Raw genomic sequence first — 20,783 nt, 5'->3', positions numbered from 1 at the left:
TTCTCAAGCCGAGAGATGGAGAGTGGCTCTGTGGTTAAGAACATGGCTGCTCTTGCACAGGGCAGAGTTTGGTTCCCAGCACCCACATGGTGGCTCACAACTACCTGTAACTTCATTTCCAAAGGATACAATGCCCTCTCCTGACTTCATGGGCTGCACATGTGTGGTAATTTCTATATATGCAGGCAAAACACTAATAGAGATAACAAAATTAAAAATACATTTTTTAAAATTCCCCAGCCATGAGAGATAGCCATGAGGAAGCTAAGGCAGCAGGATTATGAGCTCTGGGTAAGCCTGCTTCTGCATATGTACTAAATAGTGAGTTCCGTGCCAGACTGGGCTACAAAGGGAGATCCTGTCTCAAAAAAAAAAAAAAAGGAAGGAAGGGAGGGTGGGAAAGGGAAAGGGGAAGGAAGGAAGGAAGGAAGGAAGGGAGGGAGGGAGGGAGGGGAAGGGAAGGGAAGGGAAGAAGGAGAAAGAGTCAGAAAGATGGTGGAAGGGGAAGCCAAGCCCTTCACTCCCCTAGTCATCAACTCCCCTCTGAATGGTACTGGGCATTCCACTGTGGTATGAGACACACCACAGGCTTCTCATGGCTTCCTGGAGATGGCCGCTTTAGGGTCCCACCTACTCTGTCTTCCCATTGTATCCTGTAAGTCAGAGTTGAAGATCTGAGCACAAGATGGGGCTCTGGCATCTTTCATCTGTGTGGTCTTGGCTGGCGACTACATCAGCTCTCTGATCCTGGTATGAGGATGAGGATGTGTGGTATTGTGTTCCCCAAATATTGTGCATGCTAATAAACTTATCTGGGGTCAGAGACAGAGCAGCCACAATATTAAACATAGAGGATAGGCAGTGGTAGCACACGACTTTAATCCTAGCATTCCGGAGGCAGAAATCCATGTGTTCAAGGATAAAGCCAGGCATGGTGACTCATCACGCCTTTAATCCCAGAAAGCAAGCCTTTAATCCCAGGGAGTGGTGGGAGAAAGCAGAAAGGTATATAAGGTGTGAGGACCAGAAACTAGAAGCATTTGGCTGGTTAAGCATTTGGCTGGTTAAGCTTTCAGGCTTCTAGCAGCACAGTTCAGCTGAGAGCCATTCAGATATGAGGACACAGAGGCTTCCAGTCTGAGGAAACAAGATCAGCTGAGGATCCGGCGAGGTGAGGTAGCTGTGGCTGGTTCTCTTTCTCTGACCATCTAGCATTTCACCCTAATAACTGGCTCCAGGTTTGATTTTATTAATAAGACCGTTTAAGATTCATGCTACAAGGAAGGGGATGCCTCACCTCACCAGCAGTGTGCCCTTGGCATGACTCACAGACACCCTCATGTGCATTCAGTGTGGTCCACAGCTGCCTTTTGACATGCTCTTTACTGTCCCTGGCAGGTATAGGTGACAGGGACAGAGGCATCTGTGATAACAGTGATAAAAGATAGAAGACTAACAGGCAAGCAGGATGGGGGAGGAGACCCCAACAACACAGATGGAAAGCACCCCAGCCACCATTCCTGGGTTTCTGTTATGGACCACATGAACATTCTCTACACTGTCCCACAAAGCAATGACCCTGCTGATGATCTTTTACCAATCACAGCTCCCCCCTGCAGTGAGAGATCCCAACAAAAGGGAAGGCTAGGGGGGCGGGGAATGAATGGAGAGAGTCTTATGAAGAACACACACTGTGTATTACCTGCAGCAGCCCTGGCTACCTACTGTTCTCCACCCCTGATGACCTGCAGGGTCTGAAGCAGCAGCCCTGTGAGCTCAGTGACACAGACGGAGATGAATGGTCTGTAGCTGAGGAGGGAAACATGACCTGTGTTCCTAGATATCTTGTAAATGGAGTGCATGTCCTGATGCTAACGCCTGGGACCAGGGGGTCTCTCCAGTTTGTCGCTTTGCTCTTACAGCACGTTAATAGTGACCAAGGTTGACAGTTCCTAGCATCTCTGATGCCACAACTCAGACTCCATAGGACTCGGATGCTCCCTTTGTGCCAAGGGGAGATGAGGGATCCGGCAACAGGTGCTTGCCCTGGGCCATGATTGGGGCCCAAGTCCTAGCTTTAGCACTGAACTCCTTAACACATCCTCTCTGATGCAGAAGGTTCCAGGTTCCTTAGATTCCTGACAGCCACAGACTTGATGGTGGGAGAAGAGAAAGGAGGAAAAGGAGGATGAAGAGGCAGCACACGGTGGCAGCTTTTATGCAACGACGCGTGTGTCACTTTCCTGTTGGAGCTGGAGCAGAGCTGAAGTTTGGGGAGGGCTTGTGACTTACCAACAGTGCCCCACCTCACAGGGATCACAAGCTCTCTTGCCTGCCACTGCCAACCCTGGTACTGGCCCACTTCACCAAGTTCTCTGTAATATCCCTGCCTCATCTGACAGACATTCACTCAGCAAAGAGATTTTCAAACACCAGACCCCGTCACAGGATGATTTGGGCCCAGTCTGCGGGAAGGAATAGAATGTTCCCAATGCCACCATTGAGGACACAGGGAGACAGCAGAGTGCCTGACCAGGCCGGGGAGGGGTCACTTGATTCACTGCTGTGTCAAAATGCATGGAAGGGTAAGTGTGGCTCACAGTTCAAGGGTCCCCAGTCCATCATGGCAGAAAGGAGAGCCGCAGTCAGGAAGCAGACAGAGATGAACACTAGTGGTCAGTTCTTGCTTTCTCTTTTTAATTTAGTTCAGGACCCTACCCCATTGGCTGGGCACTCCCACCTCAACCCAATGAAGAGGCTCTTCACAGGCACACACAGATATCTGTCTCTCAGTTGATTCTATATTCTCATGAAGTTGACCATCAAAATTAACTCTCACATGGAGGGTGCTGGTTGGTGTTTTGTCAATTCGACACAAGCTAGAGTCATCTGAGAAGAGGTGACCACAAGCGGAAAAAATGCCTCCATCAGATTAGCCTGTGGGACATTTTCTTGATTGATGACTGATGGAGAAGGGCCTGGCCCACTGTGGTTAGTAACACTCCTGGGCAGGCAGACCCGGGGTTGTAAGAAAGCAAAGTGAGTAGGCAATGGGAGCGAGCCAGTGAGCGAGGCGTTCCTCCGTGGCTTCCTCTTCAGTCTCTACCTCCAGGTTCCTTCCTTCATGATGGACTGTAAACTGTAAGATAAAATAAACCCTTCCCTCCCCAAGCTGCTTTTGGTCATGGGTATTTATCAAAACAATAGAAAGCAAATTAAGACAGGGAAGGTCCGAGGAGGAAGTGGCATTCATAGCCTTCATGGGACCAGTGTGCACATGCCAGGCACTGAGATCTGGCATTGAGCAAAGACATGTACTAATGTCCCCCTGTGCCACCCCACACCATCTCTACCACCACAGAGAGAGACAGAAACAGAGACAGACAGACAGACACAGAGAGGGGAACAATAGGAACCTGTTGAGCAGAACTCACACTGGGTATGAAGTCTGGAGGCATTATACAGGCAAAGAGCTTCTCAAATCTGTCTTTCTCTTGCTGTTCTTTCCCAGAGAATGTGAACAGGCACCAAGCTGTGCTCCCCAAAGGTAACCACAAAGGTGTGAGAGGAACCAGACACAGGTAGTTAAGTGGGTGTCACGGCTTGCACATGAAATGCTCCCCCATAGACCTGTGTATTTAAATAACTGGTCCCAGCACCGTATTTGAAGGCTGCGGAATCTTCTGGACATGGGACCTACCTGAATGATGTAGGGCTGTGGGAGCCGGCCTTGAAGATTGTAGGCCAGGCTGACTTCCAGCCTAGCTCTTGCTTCCGCATCTGCCCATGTATTTAATAAATCTTGTCACAGGTTCCTGATACCAAAGAGCAAGCCCTGGCTGCCACACACGCCCGCCATGGAAGAACTCCTTCCTTAGCCTGAGAGCAAAGGAATGCCCTTCTTCCTGCAAAGTTCTTGGTCAGAAGGGTCAAAAAATAACTAAGTGGGCGTCATGGGACTAAGAAAAAGACCAAGTCCTGTCTGGTGCCATCTACAGGAAGATAAGAGTAGATGGTATCATCCATAGTACCAGGCTTCATTCCCTAAGGACAGTAAGAGGCCCTGGCTCCCAGGTGCTAGGGTGACTCCTGTCACCCAGGACACAGATGTCAGAAGCCGATACAATTGTCATCTTCAGGCCTTAGCTCCCACTTGACCCTCTAATATGTGACTATTGAAGTGGTGGGTGGAGTGCGGACACTGGGTACTGTGTAGAGGCCAAGGTCAGAAGCAGAACTTGGGGGACAGAGATGCCTGGAGTGCTCCAGGAGCTGTCGTTGTGTGTGAAGAAAATTCTGCTGAAAGGTACCAGGAGGACACCGCTCCCCCAGGACTCTTGACTTAGCACAGAAGGAAGGATGAGGCCTTCAGAAGGGACTGCAAGCATCTGACCATGAAGGGCCACAAAGGAGCCTCTGAGACCCCAGTTGCATCCCTGTTCTCACATGCGTGTTCATTGCACAATGCTCCCTCATCATTCGCGGTTCACGTTTCAGTAATGGTCTTGGCCATTCACACCCTCTCCCTTTCTATCCAGTGTGTGCTTCAACGTGATGACCAGATTCATAGGCTGGGGAGATCTGGAGCTCCACCTCCAGTTTACCATAACACGGAAATGGCCCCCAGAGGGAGTGGCACTATTAGGAGGTGTGTCACTGTGGAGGTGGGCTTTGGGGTCCCTTTTGCTCAAGCTTCCCTCAGTGTGAATTTCAGTCGACTTCCTGTTGCCTGTAAGACGTAGACTCTCAGCTCCAGCACCACGTCTGCTTGCACATCACCATGCTCCCCACCCTGATGAAAATGGATTTAAGCTCTGAATTGTAAGGGAGCCACCCAATTAAATGTTTTCCTTGTAAGAGTTGCTGTGGTCATGGTGTCTCTTCACAGCAATAAAATCCCTAAGTGTGTGCTACTAAGTCACTGCTCATATAGCCTAAAATGGGTCTATAAATCTCTCTCTCTCTCCCTCTCTCTCTCTTTTCCTCCCCCCCCTCCAGAGCACTCAGTTTATAGGTGGGAATTTAAAAACACATCACAAGTTCTGTGGCCATAAAGATGAGAATTCCAGGAATTGACTCATTCCAGTCTGTGTTAGCCACCATGCCTACTGCTCTCTCCAACAGGAGTTCTCTCCAACAGCACCCACAGTTGTGGGCCTCAGTACCATTTATCACAGTTCCTCTTAGATGCATTCACCAACATTCACTCTGGCTTTTGGCAGCCAACGGGATGATACTCACTGGGCACTAGCAGTGGCCCCTCTAATCCAGCACCTTGGGGTGCAACAGAAACTCTCCTGCCTTTCTGTGGTGCTATCTTGGGGGGTCTATGAGCCTCCTGGGTCCTCACAGTTGCTACTGGAGAAACCTATGAGTGTACATACTACAGTTCAAAGGACACCTATGGTTTTAAAACACTGGGTCTTAGGGCTGTCAGCCGAATGAAAGGTTGTCCTAACAGAGGAGTGTGCTGGGCTCCACTCCCTTCAGATCCTGAGATGACAGAGAGATAATGAGGGACTCAGTTATCCAAGTATCAGGGGCCCGAAGACCACAGGGTCCTAGGCTCACAGGCTCATCTGTCAGGGTGGAATAGTTCTATCCACCATTCACTGGTACCTGTGTCCACTTTTCAGGGCAGGTTCACAGGAAACAGGGCGTGTATCCAGTGGAGGGTGTGGGCAATGTGAACAGCTAGGGAGGTTTGGGGTGGGCGGAGCTGCGGTTCTGCTGTGAGCGGAAGTGGGGAGATGGCAGAACCCCCAGAACCCCAGAGCTCAAAAGGCCTCAGGAACCTCACGTGGGGAGCCACCCCAGAGGACAGCCAGCAAGAGCAGCATGGGGTATCCCTTTTCTCCCTAAAATCTTCCCAAGCGGCAGAGTAGCCAAGAGGCAGCCAGAAGAGAGGCAGAGCAGGCCGAGGACAATGAACGGGTGTCGCATGGGATGGAGCAGAGATGGAAGTAAGATGGCCGGCTCTCCCTGTGCAGGCCCTGAGCAGATGGAAGAGCCTGCAGATGCGCTACCACCAACCAAATTGTCTCTGCGGTGTGTGGGCTCTGTCCCTCGGGGGCTGTTTGTTTTAGGGTTAGACTCTCTGGGTGTGAGACTGGCAGCCCTGATCTCACACAGTGTGAGCAGGAGAATTCTCCCACCGCCTCCCACCATGATTCCCAATTCCTGGATTTCTGATCAATATTAAACCAGTCATCCCTGTGATGGGTGAAATCAGGGTCATGATCACATAACTGTAAGACAGCAGCCCAATCTGGATGATTCCACAGGCTCGGTGCCCTCTCAAGGAGCCCTCAAAAAGCCAAACAGAAGAGAGGCCAGGGGAGGAACGAGAGATTCAAAGGGTGAGAAGGATGTGGCTGGCTGCCACTACAGACTTGAAGGGAACATGACATCAGAGCATGTGGCCTTTCAAACTAGCCACAGCCAGAAGAAAAAAAAAATGGGGCCTCTGTCTTGCCAGGATTAGCTGACTCGTGACAGCCTCCAGGAGAGGCAGGTGGTGTCTCTCCCTGAACCTCCAAGGGAGGGGTATAGGCCAGTCCCACACCTTGTGTTCCTCACCTTGATCTCAGCATGAGGCCTAGAGGGGTCCAGCAGAGACACCTGGTCTTCAGGCCACTGGTGTGTGATGTAAATGGCTTGTATTCCAGGCTACCAGGTCTGTGGTCACTGGTCCTGTCGGTAATAGAAAGCTGTAGCCTCCTGTCCATTCTGGTAGCATCTCCCATAAAGGGAGAAGTGTATGTGGGGGGGATGCCATACAGAGTCACACAGTGACCCCAAACGTCCTTCCCTCACTTTTTAAAAAAGGTTTACTTTCATTGTGTTTAACTAAGTGTATTGTGTGTGCACATGTGTGTGCAGGTGCCCATGCAAGCCAGGGATGCCGGATCTCCCTGGAGCTGGAGTTAGGGGGTTGTGAGCTGCCCAACATGAGTGCTAGGGCCTGAACTCTGGTCCTCTGCAAGAGGAATGTGTGCTGTTAACCACGGAGCTGCTCTCCAGCCTCCCTGCCCTGCCTCCTACTCCCCTCCCCTGCTTAGATGACCCTGGGAGGGATGTGATTGTGTCTCATGTCAACCCGCGAGGTAAAGGGAACAAACCACAGATGAATATGGACAAGGAGGACTGTTGCTGGAGGGCTTCTCTCCAGGTTCCCCAAGCCCCGCAGTCCCACAATCCACATATAAAATAATCACTCAGACGCTTATATCACTTATAAACTGTATGGCCGTGGCAGGCTTCTTGCTAACTGTTCTTTTATCTTAAATTAACCCATTTTTATAAATCTATACCTTGCCACGTGGCTGGTGGTTTACCAGAGTCTTTACATGCTGCTTGTCCTGGCAGTGGCTGCAGTGTCTCTCCCTCCTTCTTCCTGTTTCCCCAATTCTCCTCTCTCCTTGTCCCGCCTATACTTCCTGTCTGGTCACTGGCCATCAGTGTTTTATTTATATAGAGTGATATCCACAGCAGAGGACCACCAGGGCCTCCCCGGTATGAATATGGACAAGGAGGACCACCAGGGCCTCCCCGATATGAATGTGGACAAGGAGGACCACCAGGGCCTCCCCGATATGAATGTGGACAAGGAGGACCACCAGGGCCTCCCTGATACAGGACACAATGTCCTGCCTGAGTAGGGCAGAGTCTCTGCAGGGCAGGACATCCCCCCACCCCCCAGCCTGCTTGTTCTTGCGGCCCTCAAGGAAGCATGTGGAACTGGAAAATCTTTTAGGCCCCTTGAATTAGACACTAAAGCACAACATTGACCTGCTATTGAACATGTCTCAGGAAAAGAAAAAGGTAGAAAATATAGACTAAGACTAGGGGTGGGGGGCTGGAGAGATGGCTCAGAGGTTAAGAGCACTGGCAGCTCTTCCAGAAGTCCTGAGTTCAATTCCACCAACCACGTGGTGGCTCACAACCATCTCCAGTGAGATCAGATGCCCTCTTCAGATAGAGCACTTGTGTACATAAAATAAATAAATAAATCTTAAAAAAAATAGGGGTGGGCAGAGGCAAGATGTCATGGGGGGCGGGGCAAAGGTCCCTGTTGCCAAGCCTGGGTACCTGAGCTCAACCCCTTGGTGGAAAGAGAGAACTGACTCCTGAAAGATGTTCTCTGATCCCCATGAGTCCACCCATGGTGTGTGTCACACAGAGCAGGGAGGAAGTCAGGGGACTGATTTACAGTAGGCAAGATAACAAAACGGCTGAGAATCCAGAGCCAGACGAGGTAAACTGCCCAGAGCAAGTCACTCCGTCCCTTCCTGCATAGGTCAAGGGAGTCCCACCGTAGTAAAGCACACGCCCACTGACAACCCAGGGCTGCAGGCAGAGCTGGCCCTCCCTTGGCACATGGCTATCACAGTCCCTACCAGACAGCTTCTCCTGAGCCCTGCACTGTGGTGACTCCCACACAGACCATGTGCCTGATCACCTGTGCCCACAATTCTCCAAATTGGAAATCACTTTGGTCAAAACCTCTTTCCTTATTTTATTTTTTATGATCCTAATGTTTAAAGTCTGGAGGTAATTTATCATGATTTCTTGTGGAATACAGGAAAAAGATAGCAAAGCCATTAAAATAAAAATAGACCTGGAAATACACAGCAAGCCTGGGCCACAGCCGGCTCATTATCTGAGTTAGAAAGAATTAGTGTGGTGAACAGACTTGGTCATGCAAGAAGGAGAATATGCACTTAACACAGCTGTCTTGCACACTCGGAAGCAGAGAAACACAGACTTGAACTTACATCAGAAACCTCATCTGGTGTAGAGGACCTATTTTTAGCTCTCCCCTCTGTGCAAGCGGCTATGACCCTCCTGTCCAAACATGTAACATGCACTAGCCAGGCAGCAGCTGCCCACTCCGCCTGCCGGGATCCTTCTCTGGTGGTGGGAGGTGGGACCCAACAGAAACTCACAACAGCAGGGAGGGGGGCTCCGACCAAAGCCAGAGGAAGGTCCACCAAGTGTCTGGTGCAGAGGTGAACCTCAATGTTGGGGGAAATGAGCCAGGTGTTGGGGTGCACACCTGTAACCTCAGCACTCCAGATGCAGAGGCAGGAGGATCATAAGTTAGAGGCCACCCTGGTCTACATAGTGAGTTCCAGGCCAGCCAGGGCTACACAGTGAGACCTTGACTCAAATAATAGTTAATTGGAGACATGGTCCAAATCCAAGCAGGCTAGACACATCCATTTCCAGTTCGGCGTATGCATGTGGTGTACAGTGATATCAAGCCTTCTGATACTATGTGCTTTCAGGAGAACCCGAGGCCTCCTCAACAGAAGAGCCATCTCCCACCAGAGACTCCCAAGAAAGAGTGTAACCCAATTCCTGAAACTGGAAAGGCACAGAGGTGGTGGATACCGATAATCTTCTGGAATCTGCTATGAATGGTTCTCCACTAGGAGACCCCAAGGCTCCATGTTAACATGGATACAACCTGTTAGCCACTGGGCTGAGTCTCTCTGTGAGTGAGGAAACAGGTGCTTTCTCTGCCACATTGTCTCTGTGCCATGGCCTTTCCACTCACGCTCCTGCTCAAGCTCTAGAGCCCACAGGCAACTGCTGGGGTCAGGCAGTAGGCCACAGGCCATGCCCTTAGAAGTGAGTGAGTCATGGCTGTGCTGAGCTGGCCCAGTGGAGAGAATGACAGTGAACGAGGTGGACATTGTATCAGGGGTCCCACAAACACTCCAGGCACTGAACAAGGTAGACATTGTATTGGGGGGTCCCACAAACACTCCAGGCACTGAATGAGATGGACATTGTATTTGGGGGTCCCACAAACACTCTAGGCACTAAACGAGGTGGACATTGTATTATGGGGTCCCACAAACACTTCAGGCACTGAACAAGGTGGACATTGTATTGGGGGGTCCCACAAACACTCCAGGCACTGAACGAGGTGGACATTGTATTGGGGGGTTCCAGAAACACTCCAGGCACTGTGATCCACAACTGGAAGTGCTGTGTCCCAAGGCAACAGGATGTGCTCAGTGTGCAGAGGAGAGTGTTGGAGATGGAGCTTGGGAGAGCAAGCTTCTGTAGGAGGGTCTCTTGGTGGAACTACCCCGGACATGTGAGATCCCTCTGGTAACACACAGGCTGTGACCATGTGATGATGAACGTCGGCACGGCACGAAGCCAGACACCAGGAGGGAGGCAGATATTACACAGAGACCCCGCCACCAACGCCTAGGCAGGCACGGGAAGGTGTCTTCCCATCGGGAATGGGGAGTCTTTGACAGACAGGTGCTCAACCCTGACTGAGGGACAAGCCAACCAGTGGCCTAGGAAGCAGTTTCACACTTGCTGGATGAGCTCCTCACAGCTGCACAGGTGTGGAGGCTGCAGGGAGCTGCAGAGCGGCAGGCTGAGCAGCAGCTGCAGGAGATGGCATAGCAGGTGGTATTGCCCAGGACAATACCCTTGTACGCAGAGCTCTCAGGCTCAGAGGGAGCTGTCTGCAGCCACCAGGCCTGAGACTATGGCAGAAGTGATGGACTGTGATGTTCAAGGCCCAGTCATCATGAACAATGGAATGATGACAGAATCTGGGCCCATTTCTCTTGGGAAGCTTGCATTTAGAACCTGATACAGGATCCAAGGGTAGCCCTCAACTCCTGTGTTGTATATTTTGTTTGTGTTCTGACAAATAAAGTTTGCCTGGAGATCAGAGGGTGGAGCTAGCCAGTAGTTAACCATAGAGGCCAGGCAGGGGTGGCACACACCTTCAACCCCAGCACTTGAGAGGAGGAAGCAGGAATGTAAGGCAGGTGGAGACAGGATCCCCTCCATTCAGTCTGAGGATTCTCGGAGAGGGGAATCCTCTCACTTTGGTCTGAGATTTTGGAGAGGTAAGAACTGACTGTGGCTGCTCCTTTGCTTCTCTGATCTCCAGGCAAGCTTTATTTGTCAGAACACAAACAAAATATTATACAACACCCCTGCACTGTCCTCACATGTATGTAGAAGTCCTGAGCCCTGGGAACTGTCCTCACATGTATGCAGAAGTCCTGAGCCCTGGGAGTTTAGACTGTGACCTTGTGTGGAGACAGGGTCTTTAAAAGGTGACTACAAAACCAGGCACACTCATGTAATCCCAACACTTAGGAGGCAGAAGCAGGTGGATCTCTGAGTTCATGGCCAACCTAGTCTACATAGTGAGTTCCAGGCCAACCTGGGCTACAGAATGACACCTTTCTCAAAACCATAAAAGATGAGCACAGCACTGGCTGAGGGTCTCAGTTCATAATGTGGTTGCTACAGCAACAATGAGGGTCTGATTAAGGTCCTCACTGGACATACAGAACTCACTGGACACACAGAACCCACTGGATCTACAGAACTCACTGGACACATAGAACTCACTGGACATACAGAACTCATTGGACACACAACTCACTGGACACACAGAATTCACTGGATATACAGAACTCACTGGACACACAGAACTCACTGGACACACAGAACCCACTGGATCTACAGAACTCACTGGACACACAGAACTAACTGGATATACAGAACTCACTGAACATACAGAACTCACTGGACACATAGGACTCACTGGACACACAGGACCCACTGGATCTACAGAACTCACTGACTCTACAGAACTCACTGAACACACAGAACTCACTGGACACACAGAACTCACTGAACACACAGAACTCACTGATACACAGAACTCACTGGACACAGAGAACTCACTGGATACACAGAACTCAATGGACATACAGAACCCACTGGACATATAGAACTCACTGGGTATATAAACTACTATTAAGGCCATACACCATGTCCAGCAGGAGATGGACAACACAAAATGAACTCAAGGGCATTTTTGGAGGTTCCTTGTCTCATAATGTTTTGTCTAGATATTATTACTATTTTTTAATCTTTTTCCTTATGGGTCCTTTGCATATATATTATGTTTTCTGGGTGTTTTCCTGGAATTTCTGTATGTGTGAATGTGTGTGTCTCTGGGTCTATATGTGCCTCTGGTGCTCTTTTCCTTGGCTCTTTTCTTCTTCCAGTTTGGTCGCTTCATCCTGTTCTGTGTGGTTTGGTTTTGTTTTATCTTATTTTATTTTGTAGATGTCTGTTTGCACACTAATGAGAGAGACAAAAAAGAAAGTATGGATTTGGGAGGGTGGGTGTTTGAGAAAGAGCTGAGGGCTGGAGGAAACAATAATCAGAGTATGCTGTATGAAAAAAATCGATTTTCAATAAAAAAATAAAGCACTGAATTCATTAAAAGACTAGAAATTGTTTAAGGGAGAGGGGGGTGGAGAGACACAGGCATGTGCCTGCAAGTCCAGGGCTGTGGGTGGAGACAGGTGGACCCGTGGTGCTTCTGGACAACCCAGCCTCTTTAGCAAGCTCCAAGCCAGTGAGAGAGCCTGTCACAAAGACCAAGGTAGTTTCCCTCTGACCTCTACATGCCTTTCTGCCCACATGTATCCACACATGCTCAAAAATGAGGCCTCCAGGGCAAGCCTTCTGATTGACAGGTGACAGATGTACTACACTAAAGAAGAGCCTTGGAGATGCCAGGTGCACACAGGCATTAATAAAGGCCAGGTGAGGCAGTGGCTAGCCAGCTGCAAGCCAAGGACAGGGGCCTCGATAAACAGCAGGCCTTTGACAGAACAGGAGTCATATTTATACCTTACCTGAAAAACAACACTATATGAAGCAGATGGGCCATCCTCGCTAGACTGTAGTATGGAACCCAGTAAGACGGTGGCTGCTGCTCCAGGCCCCTAAGGTGTAGGGGCTGCTGGGGAGGATACATGATTGACATAGGCCTCTCTGAGAAGGAGATGCTAACACTGAGGTCGGAAAGATGGAGGGAAAGGGCCAGGCTGGTCACTCACTGAGGTCTGGGTATCAGCAAAGGGAAGACACCCCCAGCAGACAGCATCAGCTAGTTCTGCTACAGTAACAAGCACTCCCAAAGCCTCCATAGCTCAGGGAGCAGGAGTCCCTTCCCACTTATCCTGTGGTTGTATCACCTACAGTCCAGAGCCAGGATGAAGAACAGGCCTTCTCTGCAGCACCCATGGCTTCCAGATTCTCTGTCCTGCCCTGCATGTTGTCCATTAAGTGAGGTGCTGAAGTACAGCCTCCATGGCTCGGGGTAGTTACACCCCCAACTTAGAAGAAAACTCTGAGAGAGAAAAAATGTAATTTCCTAATGTATGGGGGACTAGAAATGATGAGAGAACACAGAAGCAGCAGCTTCGATTTCATACACATCAAATCTGGGCCGTTCTGAGCCACACGGGGTAGGATGAAATCTGCAACTGTTCAGTGTTTGTTTGGACTTCCCCCGAGAGTGCTGTTTGTCTGACTCCCACTTGAGCACACAGAGGGTCCAGGGAGAGGATAGGTCAGAAAAAGCCAGGACCAGACCTAAAGAGAAAAGGCAGCCTCAGGAGTCCTGTGCTAACGCAGAGGCCTAAGAGGGCACAGGTCTAGACACACCCCACCCCCAGAGCAACAGGTTGGTTCCTGGCCGGCCCCCACCCCTGTGCTGTTCACATCGCCATGGCATCCAGGCCATCTTACAAAGTCCTGCTGCTGCCTATCCTAGATGTGCCTGGCTAGTGTGCTGGGCCAGCTCTGGGGAGGCAAGGATCAACGTCACATGAGTTAGGAGTGAATGGTAGGTACCCGGGGTCCAGGGAGTCATAACCCTCTCTGGATTTACAAGACAATGTGAAGAGGTGATGCACAGATGAGGTGGATAGACACTACTCATAGAGCCAGAGCCAGAGGCTGAGCCTGGAGCCTCTTATGAGAAGATGAACCAGGGCTGGTGAACACAGAAAAGGATCCCTCAAACACAAACGTGCAGACGCACCTGCTCCCTGCGTGCCCGCTCACACCCGTGTCCTCTCAACACAAACGTGCAGACACACCTGCTCCCTGCGTGCCCGCTCACACCCGTGTCCCTCTCGACACAAACATGCAGATGCACCTGCTCCCTGCATGCCCGCTCACACCTGTGTCCCTCTCAACACAAACGTGCAGACACACCTGCTCCCTGCGTGCCCACTCACACCCGTGTCCCTCTCGACATAAACGTGCAGACACACCTGCTCCCTGCATGCCCGCTCACACCTGTATCACCTGTTCAGCGCTTGCACACTTCGGCTGACAGTGTCAGGTGGAAACAGGAACTGAGTGAAAGTCAGCTGTCCAGCTTCCCTCCAACATCTCCCACCCTGCTCCCCTCAGGGGCAGCAGGACGGCATCCGGGTGCCCTTGTCCCCACCACTCAGAGGAACGCATGCCACCAGACATGACACACCAGCACGACGTCTTCCTTCCCGCAATGAATGCTGGTGACTGACACAGCTGATACCTGCCAGGGTGGGAGCCCCACTTTGGACCCCTGGAGAGTCCTCCACCCACTCTCCGTGGAGGCCCAGAGGGACTCAGTCTGTGGCAGGCAAGGCCCCCAAAGCACACACTCACCGGCGCACATCTGGTACTTTTTCAGAGAGTGCTAACTGTCCCTCTAGTACTCTCTCAGGTGACCAGGTAGATGTCCAAACAGCTGCACTCCCATCCCACAGGCAGGTCCTGCCCAGATGGAACCAAGGTGCCCAGGTCCACCATGTCCCTCCACACTGTACCCAAAGTATCCATCCAGGCACGAAGTCTGATGTAAGCAGTGTATGCCACTGTTTTGTTGTTGTTGTTGTTTTGCTGTGTGTGTGTATACATATGTGTGTGCATGTGTGCAAGTGTGTGTCAGCCAGAGATCAACATCAGGTCTCTTCCTCAGTTGCTTTCTCCACCATATTTTTGGAAGACGAGATCTCTCATTGAGTTCACTGGGAGTTCACTGGGATGGCTAGCCAGAAAATCCAGGGACCTCCTGTCTCTACCTCCCCAACAGTAGGGTTATAGACACATACTATGGCAGGCTGGGGGTCTAAACTCAGCTCCTTATAGTGGAATGGCAAGCGTGTTACTGACGGAGCCATCTTCCCAACCCCTGTAGTTCTGTGGAATATTTCTCTGTGCATTCTGGGCCTTTGTCCCAAATACAGCGAGTGTTGTGTTATGACGCTCACACAGAGGCCGGCTGAGCTCAGAGAAAGGCCTCCGGATTCTCTGTACAGAAGCACAAGCCAGTCTCTCTCCTGGGCCCAGCCTCAGAGAGCAGCCAGGACTGTGAGAGGTATGACCATTAAGGAGAATCATATTGATGAAGCCACGTCCGCCATTCACTCTGAAATCCAATCCTGGTCACAGCTCCCTGGCCTCTTCTCACCATGTATGCTGTCACAAGCGTGGTCGGCTCCCTAGGCACGGGAATAGCTCTTAGAATCTCCATTAAACACCTGAGCACTGTCTCATCATGTTCACAAGGGGAAGTCACGGTGGGCAATAATGAGTGGGACAGAAGAATGAGTACATAACAGTGAGCGGGCGGGCAAAAGTCCCTCTGTAGTCATCATAGAAAGCACGGGTGAAAACTAATGCTTCTGAACTAAAGACACTATAAACAGAGTTAAAAGACAAGCCGGAGATCTTGAAATAGCCACATGCAGGCAGGATTCTAATCCAGACCTAATAACAATTCTTACAAACCAATTAGGGAAAGATTAACACGGTGAAAAGAAATGGCCAATTAACACATAAAACACTCTCTCAAGCAATACAAATGCCAGCAACAAAATCCACCTTCTTCTGGGGGATTGGCAAAACTTCCAAATGGGAACCTCAAATGAAGTGAGAGGAGTATCACCAGGATTCCGTGGCAGGGCAGGCCCCATGGGAACTGTTGGGCAGCGGGGTACAGAACATCATATAATGCGACAATGACCTCCTCCTGAGCAGGGGCATTGCCCTTAGGACACACTTCAAGGAGTCAGAGAAGTCTGCCCAGGGGCATGGTGGCTGCCCAGGCTGAGGCTTCACTGCCTACATCACACTTAGACCATGACCTCTGGCCACCACATCGTAAGGATGACCAAATCTGGAATATTCTGAAGCAATTAGACAGAACCTGTTAACCCAGACAAAAGTTCAAGGCACACTGCTGAGGGAAACCATTGCTTTAGAACAAAGCGTGCTATACGGTGACCATTCTTTATGACCAGGCAACTATGGAGCAAGCTTTCCAACGACACCTTCAAGTTCAGGGTGAGGAAGCAAGACCAGCCCTAACCTGCAGCTGCTTCTGTGAGACAGCAAGGTGTGGGGAGAGGCTTGAGGTTTATGCTTTCATTTTTCATCTGGAGGCTGCATTGGTAACACATGTGTATGTCTCTGTTTGGGCACCAAGTCCTATGTAGAGGACACACTACCCATTCATCCAACAGATATTTGCTGAGTAGCAACTGCATCCAGGCCTTTTCTCAAGAGTGAGACTCTCTCTTACCCCTTAAAAAAAAAAAAAAAAAAAAAGAGCAACCGGGCTGGGAAGATGGTGTCACGGAAGTGTGAGCACCTGAGTTTGAATCTCTAGAACCTGAAGTCAGAGAATATTGTACTCACATCTGTCATCCCAGAGCTCCTGTGAGAAGGTAAGGGAATGGAGGCCAGGGAAGCCACAGAAGCTGGAAGGCTGGCCTGAAAACAGCAGAAAAAGCAAGAAAGACCCTGTCTCGAATGACACCTGAAGTCATACCCTGATCTCCACACTACATCATGGCATGCATGCATTTGTATTCACAAACATGAATTCATGAGCACACGCAGAGAGATAAAAGAATTGATCAACTCAGTCACAGGCCAAGTTGACAAGCAGGCAATGGTCCTTAAGGAAGAGAGGAGCAGATAGGTGTGCATACAGGGTTGCAGTAGGAAGATGTGGAAAGCCTGAACATCCCTGGCTTGGAAGGTATCTGTGTGTTCTAAGAATGCCCTGAGCTCCTGAGCAGAGAATCAGGAGGGACAGGGAGACCTTGGGTCACACTCAAGGACTTTGCTGTTCATAGATATCAGATTCTATAACTGTGTTCTGCCTCCAGGCACATACCTGTCACGGCAGGTTTTGTGGGCTAGGTGAGCACAGGTGTAAGGCTCTGCCCTGCTAAAGAGCAATTGGAGAGCTGATAGTTAGAAGAGGCTGGAACCCACCTCTCACCACCTCAATATCTCCTGATTCCCCAACAAACGTCTCTACCCTGGCTACGAAGAGGACACAATGCTATCCCTGGCCTGGAGGAGGCCTGTGAATTGAGCTTCAGAGGTCCAGCCCTCCCTGCTTCCTGATGATGGTAACTGGTTTGGGAGCCAGCCTGTGCCAGGGTCTGGCACAGGCACAGGGATACTGGCAGAAGTCTGTAGCCTAGGCTCTAGATTTCCAGCTTCCTGAACAGACTGGTGACCCTTTTGCTTCTAAGGTCTCCTCCATGGCACTCACTCTACCAGAAAAGCCTGCTGTGTCCAGCTGATTGTCATTAAAATTTCAAAAGAACCGGGCAGCTCAGACCCTGTGGGTCCTGGGAGCTACTGACTTTGGGAAGCCCTGCTCAGCCCCAAGTTGAGCAGAGCCAGCAAAACAAAGCATTAGGTTTCAATGCTTTTCATGGCCCCCTCGGGCCACCACTTTTAATGAGCCTTGGCTGGGACACGTCCTGATACCATCAATCATGCTTTTCCTTCCAAAAAAATTTATTAAACTCATTTGGTGCAGAAATATTCCAAGACAAGGCAGCGCTTCCCAGTCAGACATGCAAGCCTGCAGAACTAGTGGCTAATGGGCTCCTAAAATGCAAGGGACTCTAAGCTACCACCAAGCAGCTCCTTTTCCCTTTAAGCGCTAGGAGTCAGAAATCAGCACATGAAGCATGGGGGAGAGTCTCCATGGTTGCTCTCTGGATCCAGAAGAAAGAGATCAAGAGACATTCTCCAGGTCTCGTCTTCAAAGTGTACAGCATACAGCCTGGTCCCTGGAGCTTGTTCTAAAGCTGAACTAGGTAGCTGAATTCCGGTCCCCTCAGCCACAGCATAGCAATGCAATATCGAAAGCCAGAAACTGTCACCCTCTCCACCTCAGTCCCTCCCCACAAGTGACTGACCTCTTTTAAAGGCCAGCCCCATCTGCTGAGTCTCAGTCTGGAGCCTCCAGACCCAGCTCTGCCCCATCTCCAAGATTCCTTGGCAGGGTCCTCTGCACAGTAACCCCTTTGCATTGGGATTACTTTGCCACTTACCGCCCCCACCATCCTCTCTCCTCCCTGCCAAGCCTTCCACCACTCCATGAAGGGTGCCACCAATCACTGGGGCTCAAACACAGAAGTACAGAGCATTGGGTGTGGAGTAGGCAAGCCAACAGCTCCCATCAGCCCCTACCGCTAAGATGTTTCAGAGTGTCCCACCTTCCAGAATCCTAAAGACACCCCAAGAGGCTGCTGCCATATGCTAGCTGGGGTGAGCACTCTCTCCTCAACCTCAAGCCTGCCAGCAGCCTGGGACTGCACATAAAAGATGCAGGTGACTTACCACAGAACCTAAAGCCACTGTCCTAATGTCCCAAACTCAACTTTATCCACTCCCCTTGCTCAGAGCTCTTTAGTCTCCAGGATGCTCTTAGCTCCCCATCAGGCTGGGCACCACACACAGCAGTTCTGTTAGGAATGCTTTGTCCTACCCTCTGCAGCACCCCAGCATCTGGATCCATGTCTACAGTGCTTTCAGGGCCAGTGATGTCTGCTGACCCACTGACACCACACTCCCTCTCTGTTTGCCAAAAATGGGTCAACGATGGCCCAGCCTTGCCAGGGCCAAAGCCTGGGCGGAGGCCACAGAACTATTTTTAAAATGTGTTGACTGGAAGGCACATGTGGAACAGGTGAGGTGTTGCATAAGCTGGCAGGTAGCTCACACACCAAAGCTCCGAACACGCTGCCCTGCAGGAGGGCAGCATGAGTCCTGTCCTCAAATCTAACCCCATGCCAGCCTGTGCATCTGATGCCCAAGGGCCTCAAAACGGGGGCAGGGTGCCTCTAGACTCAGGAACACCCACTCTGTGCAGAAGGGAGGAAGGAAGGAGGTTTCTGCCGGCTAGAGGGCGTCACCCGAGAGAGGCCATCCCAGAGGAAGCTCGCTCCCTAGTGGGGAGCAGGGTACCTCAACTCTGGATCATGCCCCACTGATCATGGGCAATATAGCTGATGCTCAGTGTTTAGGAGGAATAGAGTTCTCAGTGGAATGCCTCCATCCTCTCTGCTGGGCCTCCCAGCCCTCTACTTAGTCTCTGAACAAAGCGCCCAAACGCTGGGCGGTGAGGAGAGGGTCTGTGGAGTGTCCAGTAACCCCAGCATCCTCCACAGTACCTGACTTCTCTTCTCAGCATTGCTTTGTGACTCTGGACTCTGTCTCGAGGTTTCCCAGTCCTGGTGCTAGCATAACTGTCTAACGATATAAAAACCAGCTACCTATATTTCAGATGAGGGAAAGAGCTTCGGGGACTCAGCAGCACATCCGGCTTCCATGTTGTAGATGCTGAAACTCTCACATCAGGTGAAGGCAGAACTGCTCTTCCTGGTCTAAACCAGTTTCCTGACTAACCTGGTCCCAGATCACCCGGGCCTCTGCTTGAAAGTTCAGGTTTTAGGTGACTGGGGTGGCTGGCCTGGAGTGAGGCCCCCCGGGAATGCTGGGCAAAGTCGACTGAGAAGCCCTGGCCTCCACAGCCCGCCCACCACCCCGATCCTGAGCCAAGGCCACGGAGGACAGGAGTAATCCTGGTCTTGTCACCAGGGGACCTGTGCTCCTTCTCTTCTGCCATGCCTCTGGACCAGGTGGGACTTCCTTAAAGACTCCCACCCCCACCCGACTCAGGCCAGTCCTTCGCAGCTGAACTCGCTCCAGGGTTCCAGGACCAGGTGTCTGTCCAGCAGGGGGCGAGGCGCGGGAAGCCAGCCTTGGAAAAATGCCGCACTCATGGAGCTTTCCTTACTGGGTAACTAGCGCTGTACCCCTGTGATCGCAGCATCAAGTTGAATCGCCCCCATTTCACGGAGGTGGAAACCGAGGCATGGTGAGGTCACGTGTCTGCCAGGTACACTAGGGCACTTATGATCAGAGGGGAGATTCCAAATCCGAGATGAGATCACAGGAACGCAACGCCAACTCTCCTGCCCACAGTACCCATTGCCCTTGTTTAGGGACAGAGCCCTGAGACTCTGCTGCAGGAGGAAGCAGGACGCGCCGGCGCTGTGGATGGGGCGCAGCGGGCATCCTGACTGTGGGCAGCAGTCAAGGACAGCACGGGGGCTCGGAGGAGGTCGCCCAGCCCCACGTGCGCCCGGGATCCCAGGTCCCCTTCGCACTTACCTTGCGCCAAGCCTTGGGCGGCGGCGTCCTGGGGCCCTAAGGCACGCAGCAGCGAGCGCAGAGGCGCCGGCCAGCGGGCGTGCCCCCTGCCTTGGCCACGCATCTCTCGGAAGGCCAGGGGCTTGCGGCTCCGGGCTGCGTCTGCCCCTCCGAGCACAGTGCAAAGCCGGGGCCCCGGGAGGCGCTGGCGGGGCGGACGGGGCGGGACTGGAGCGGGGGCGGCGCTGTCTTGTGAGGCTCGGCCCCTTCTCAGGGCGGAGGCGCAGAGGGGCTCAGCTGTGACCTTGACCTCCTGGCCCCTGTCCAGAGAGATAGTGGGAACCTTGACGCAGAGTCCCGGACAACCTGGCAATCGCTAAAAACTAGTGGGTCAGGAGCTGAACACTGGGTTAATTACCTACTAAGGAGGCTACGGGTTAGAGCAGCTCTGGGATCCTGAACCA

The 20,783-nt window shown here is 51.4% G+C and overlaps 1 protein-coding gene across 1 annotated transcript in view; it reads right to left on the bottom strand.

Annotated features, from left to right (window-relative positions):
- The window catches only part of Phactr3 (phosphatase and actin regulator 3), a 236,532-nt gene extending 215,964 nt beyond the window's left edge, over positions 1-20,568 (bottom strand). The window contains exon 1 of the mRNA XM_006976034.4: positions 20,341-20,568. Within this exon, the coding sequence (XP_006976096.1) occupies positions 20,341-20,443 (103 nt within the window). The 5' untranslated portion in view covers positions 20,444-20,568. The remainder of the gene's footprint in view (positions 1-20,340) is intronic.
- Positions 20,569-20,783: the final 215 nt, after the last annotated feature.

The sequence above is a fragment of the Peromyscus maniculatus genome, chromosome 4, assembly GCF_049852395.1.
Source record: "Peromyscus maniculatus bairdii isolate BWxNUB_F1_BW_parent chromosome 4, HU_Pman_BW_mat_3.1, whole genome shotgun sequence".
NCBI lineage: Eukaryota > Metazoa > Chordata > Mammalia > Rodentia > Cricetidae > Peromyscus > Peromyscus maniculatus.
This window is presented reverse-complemented; position numbering and strand designations above follow the sequence as displayed.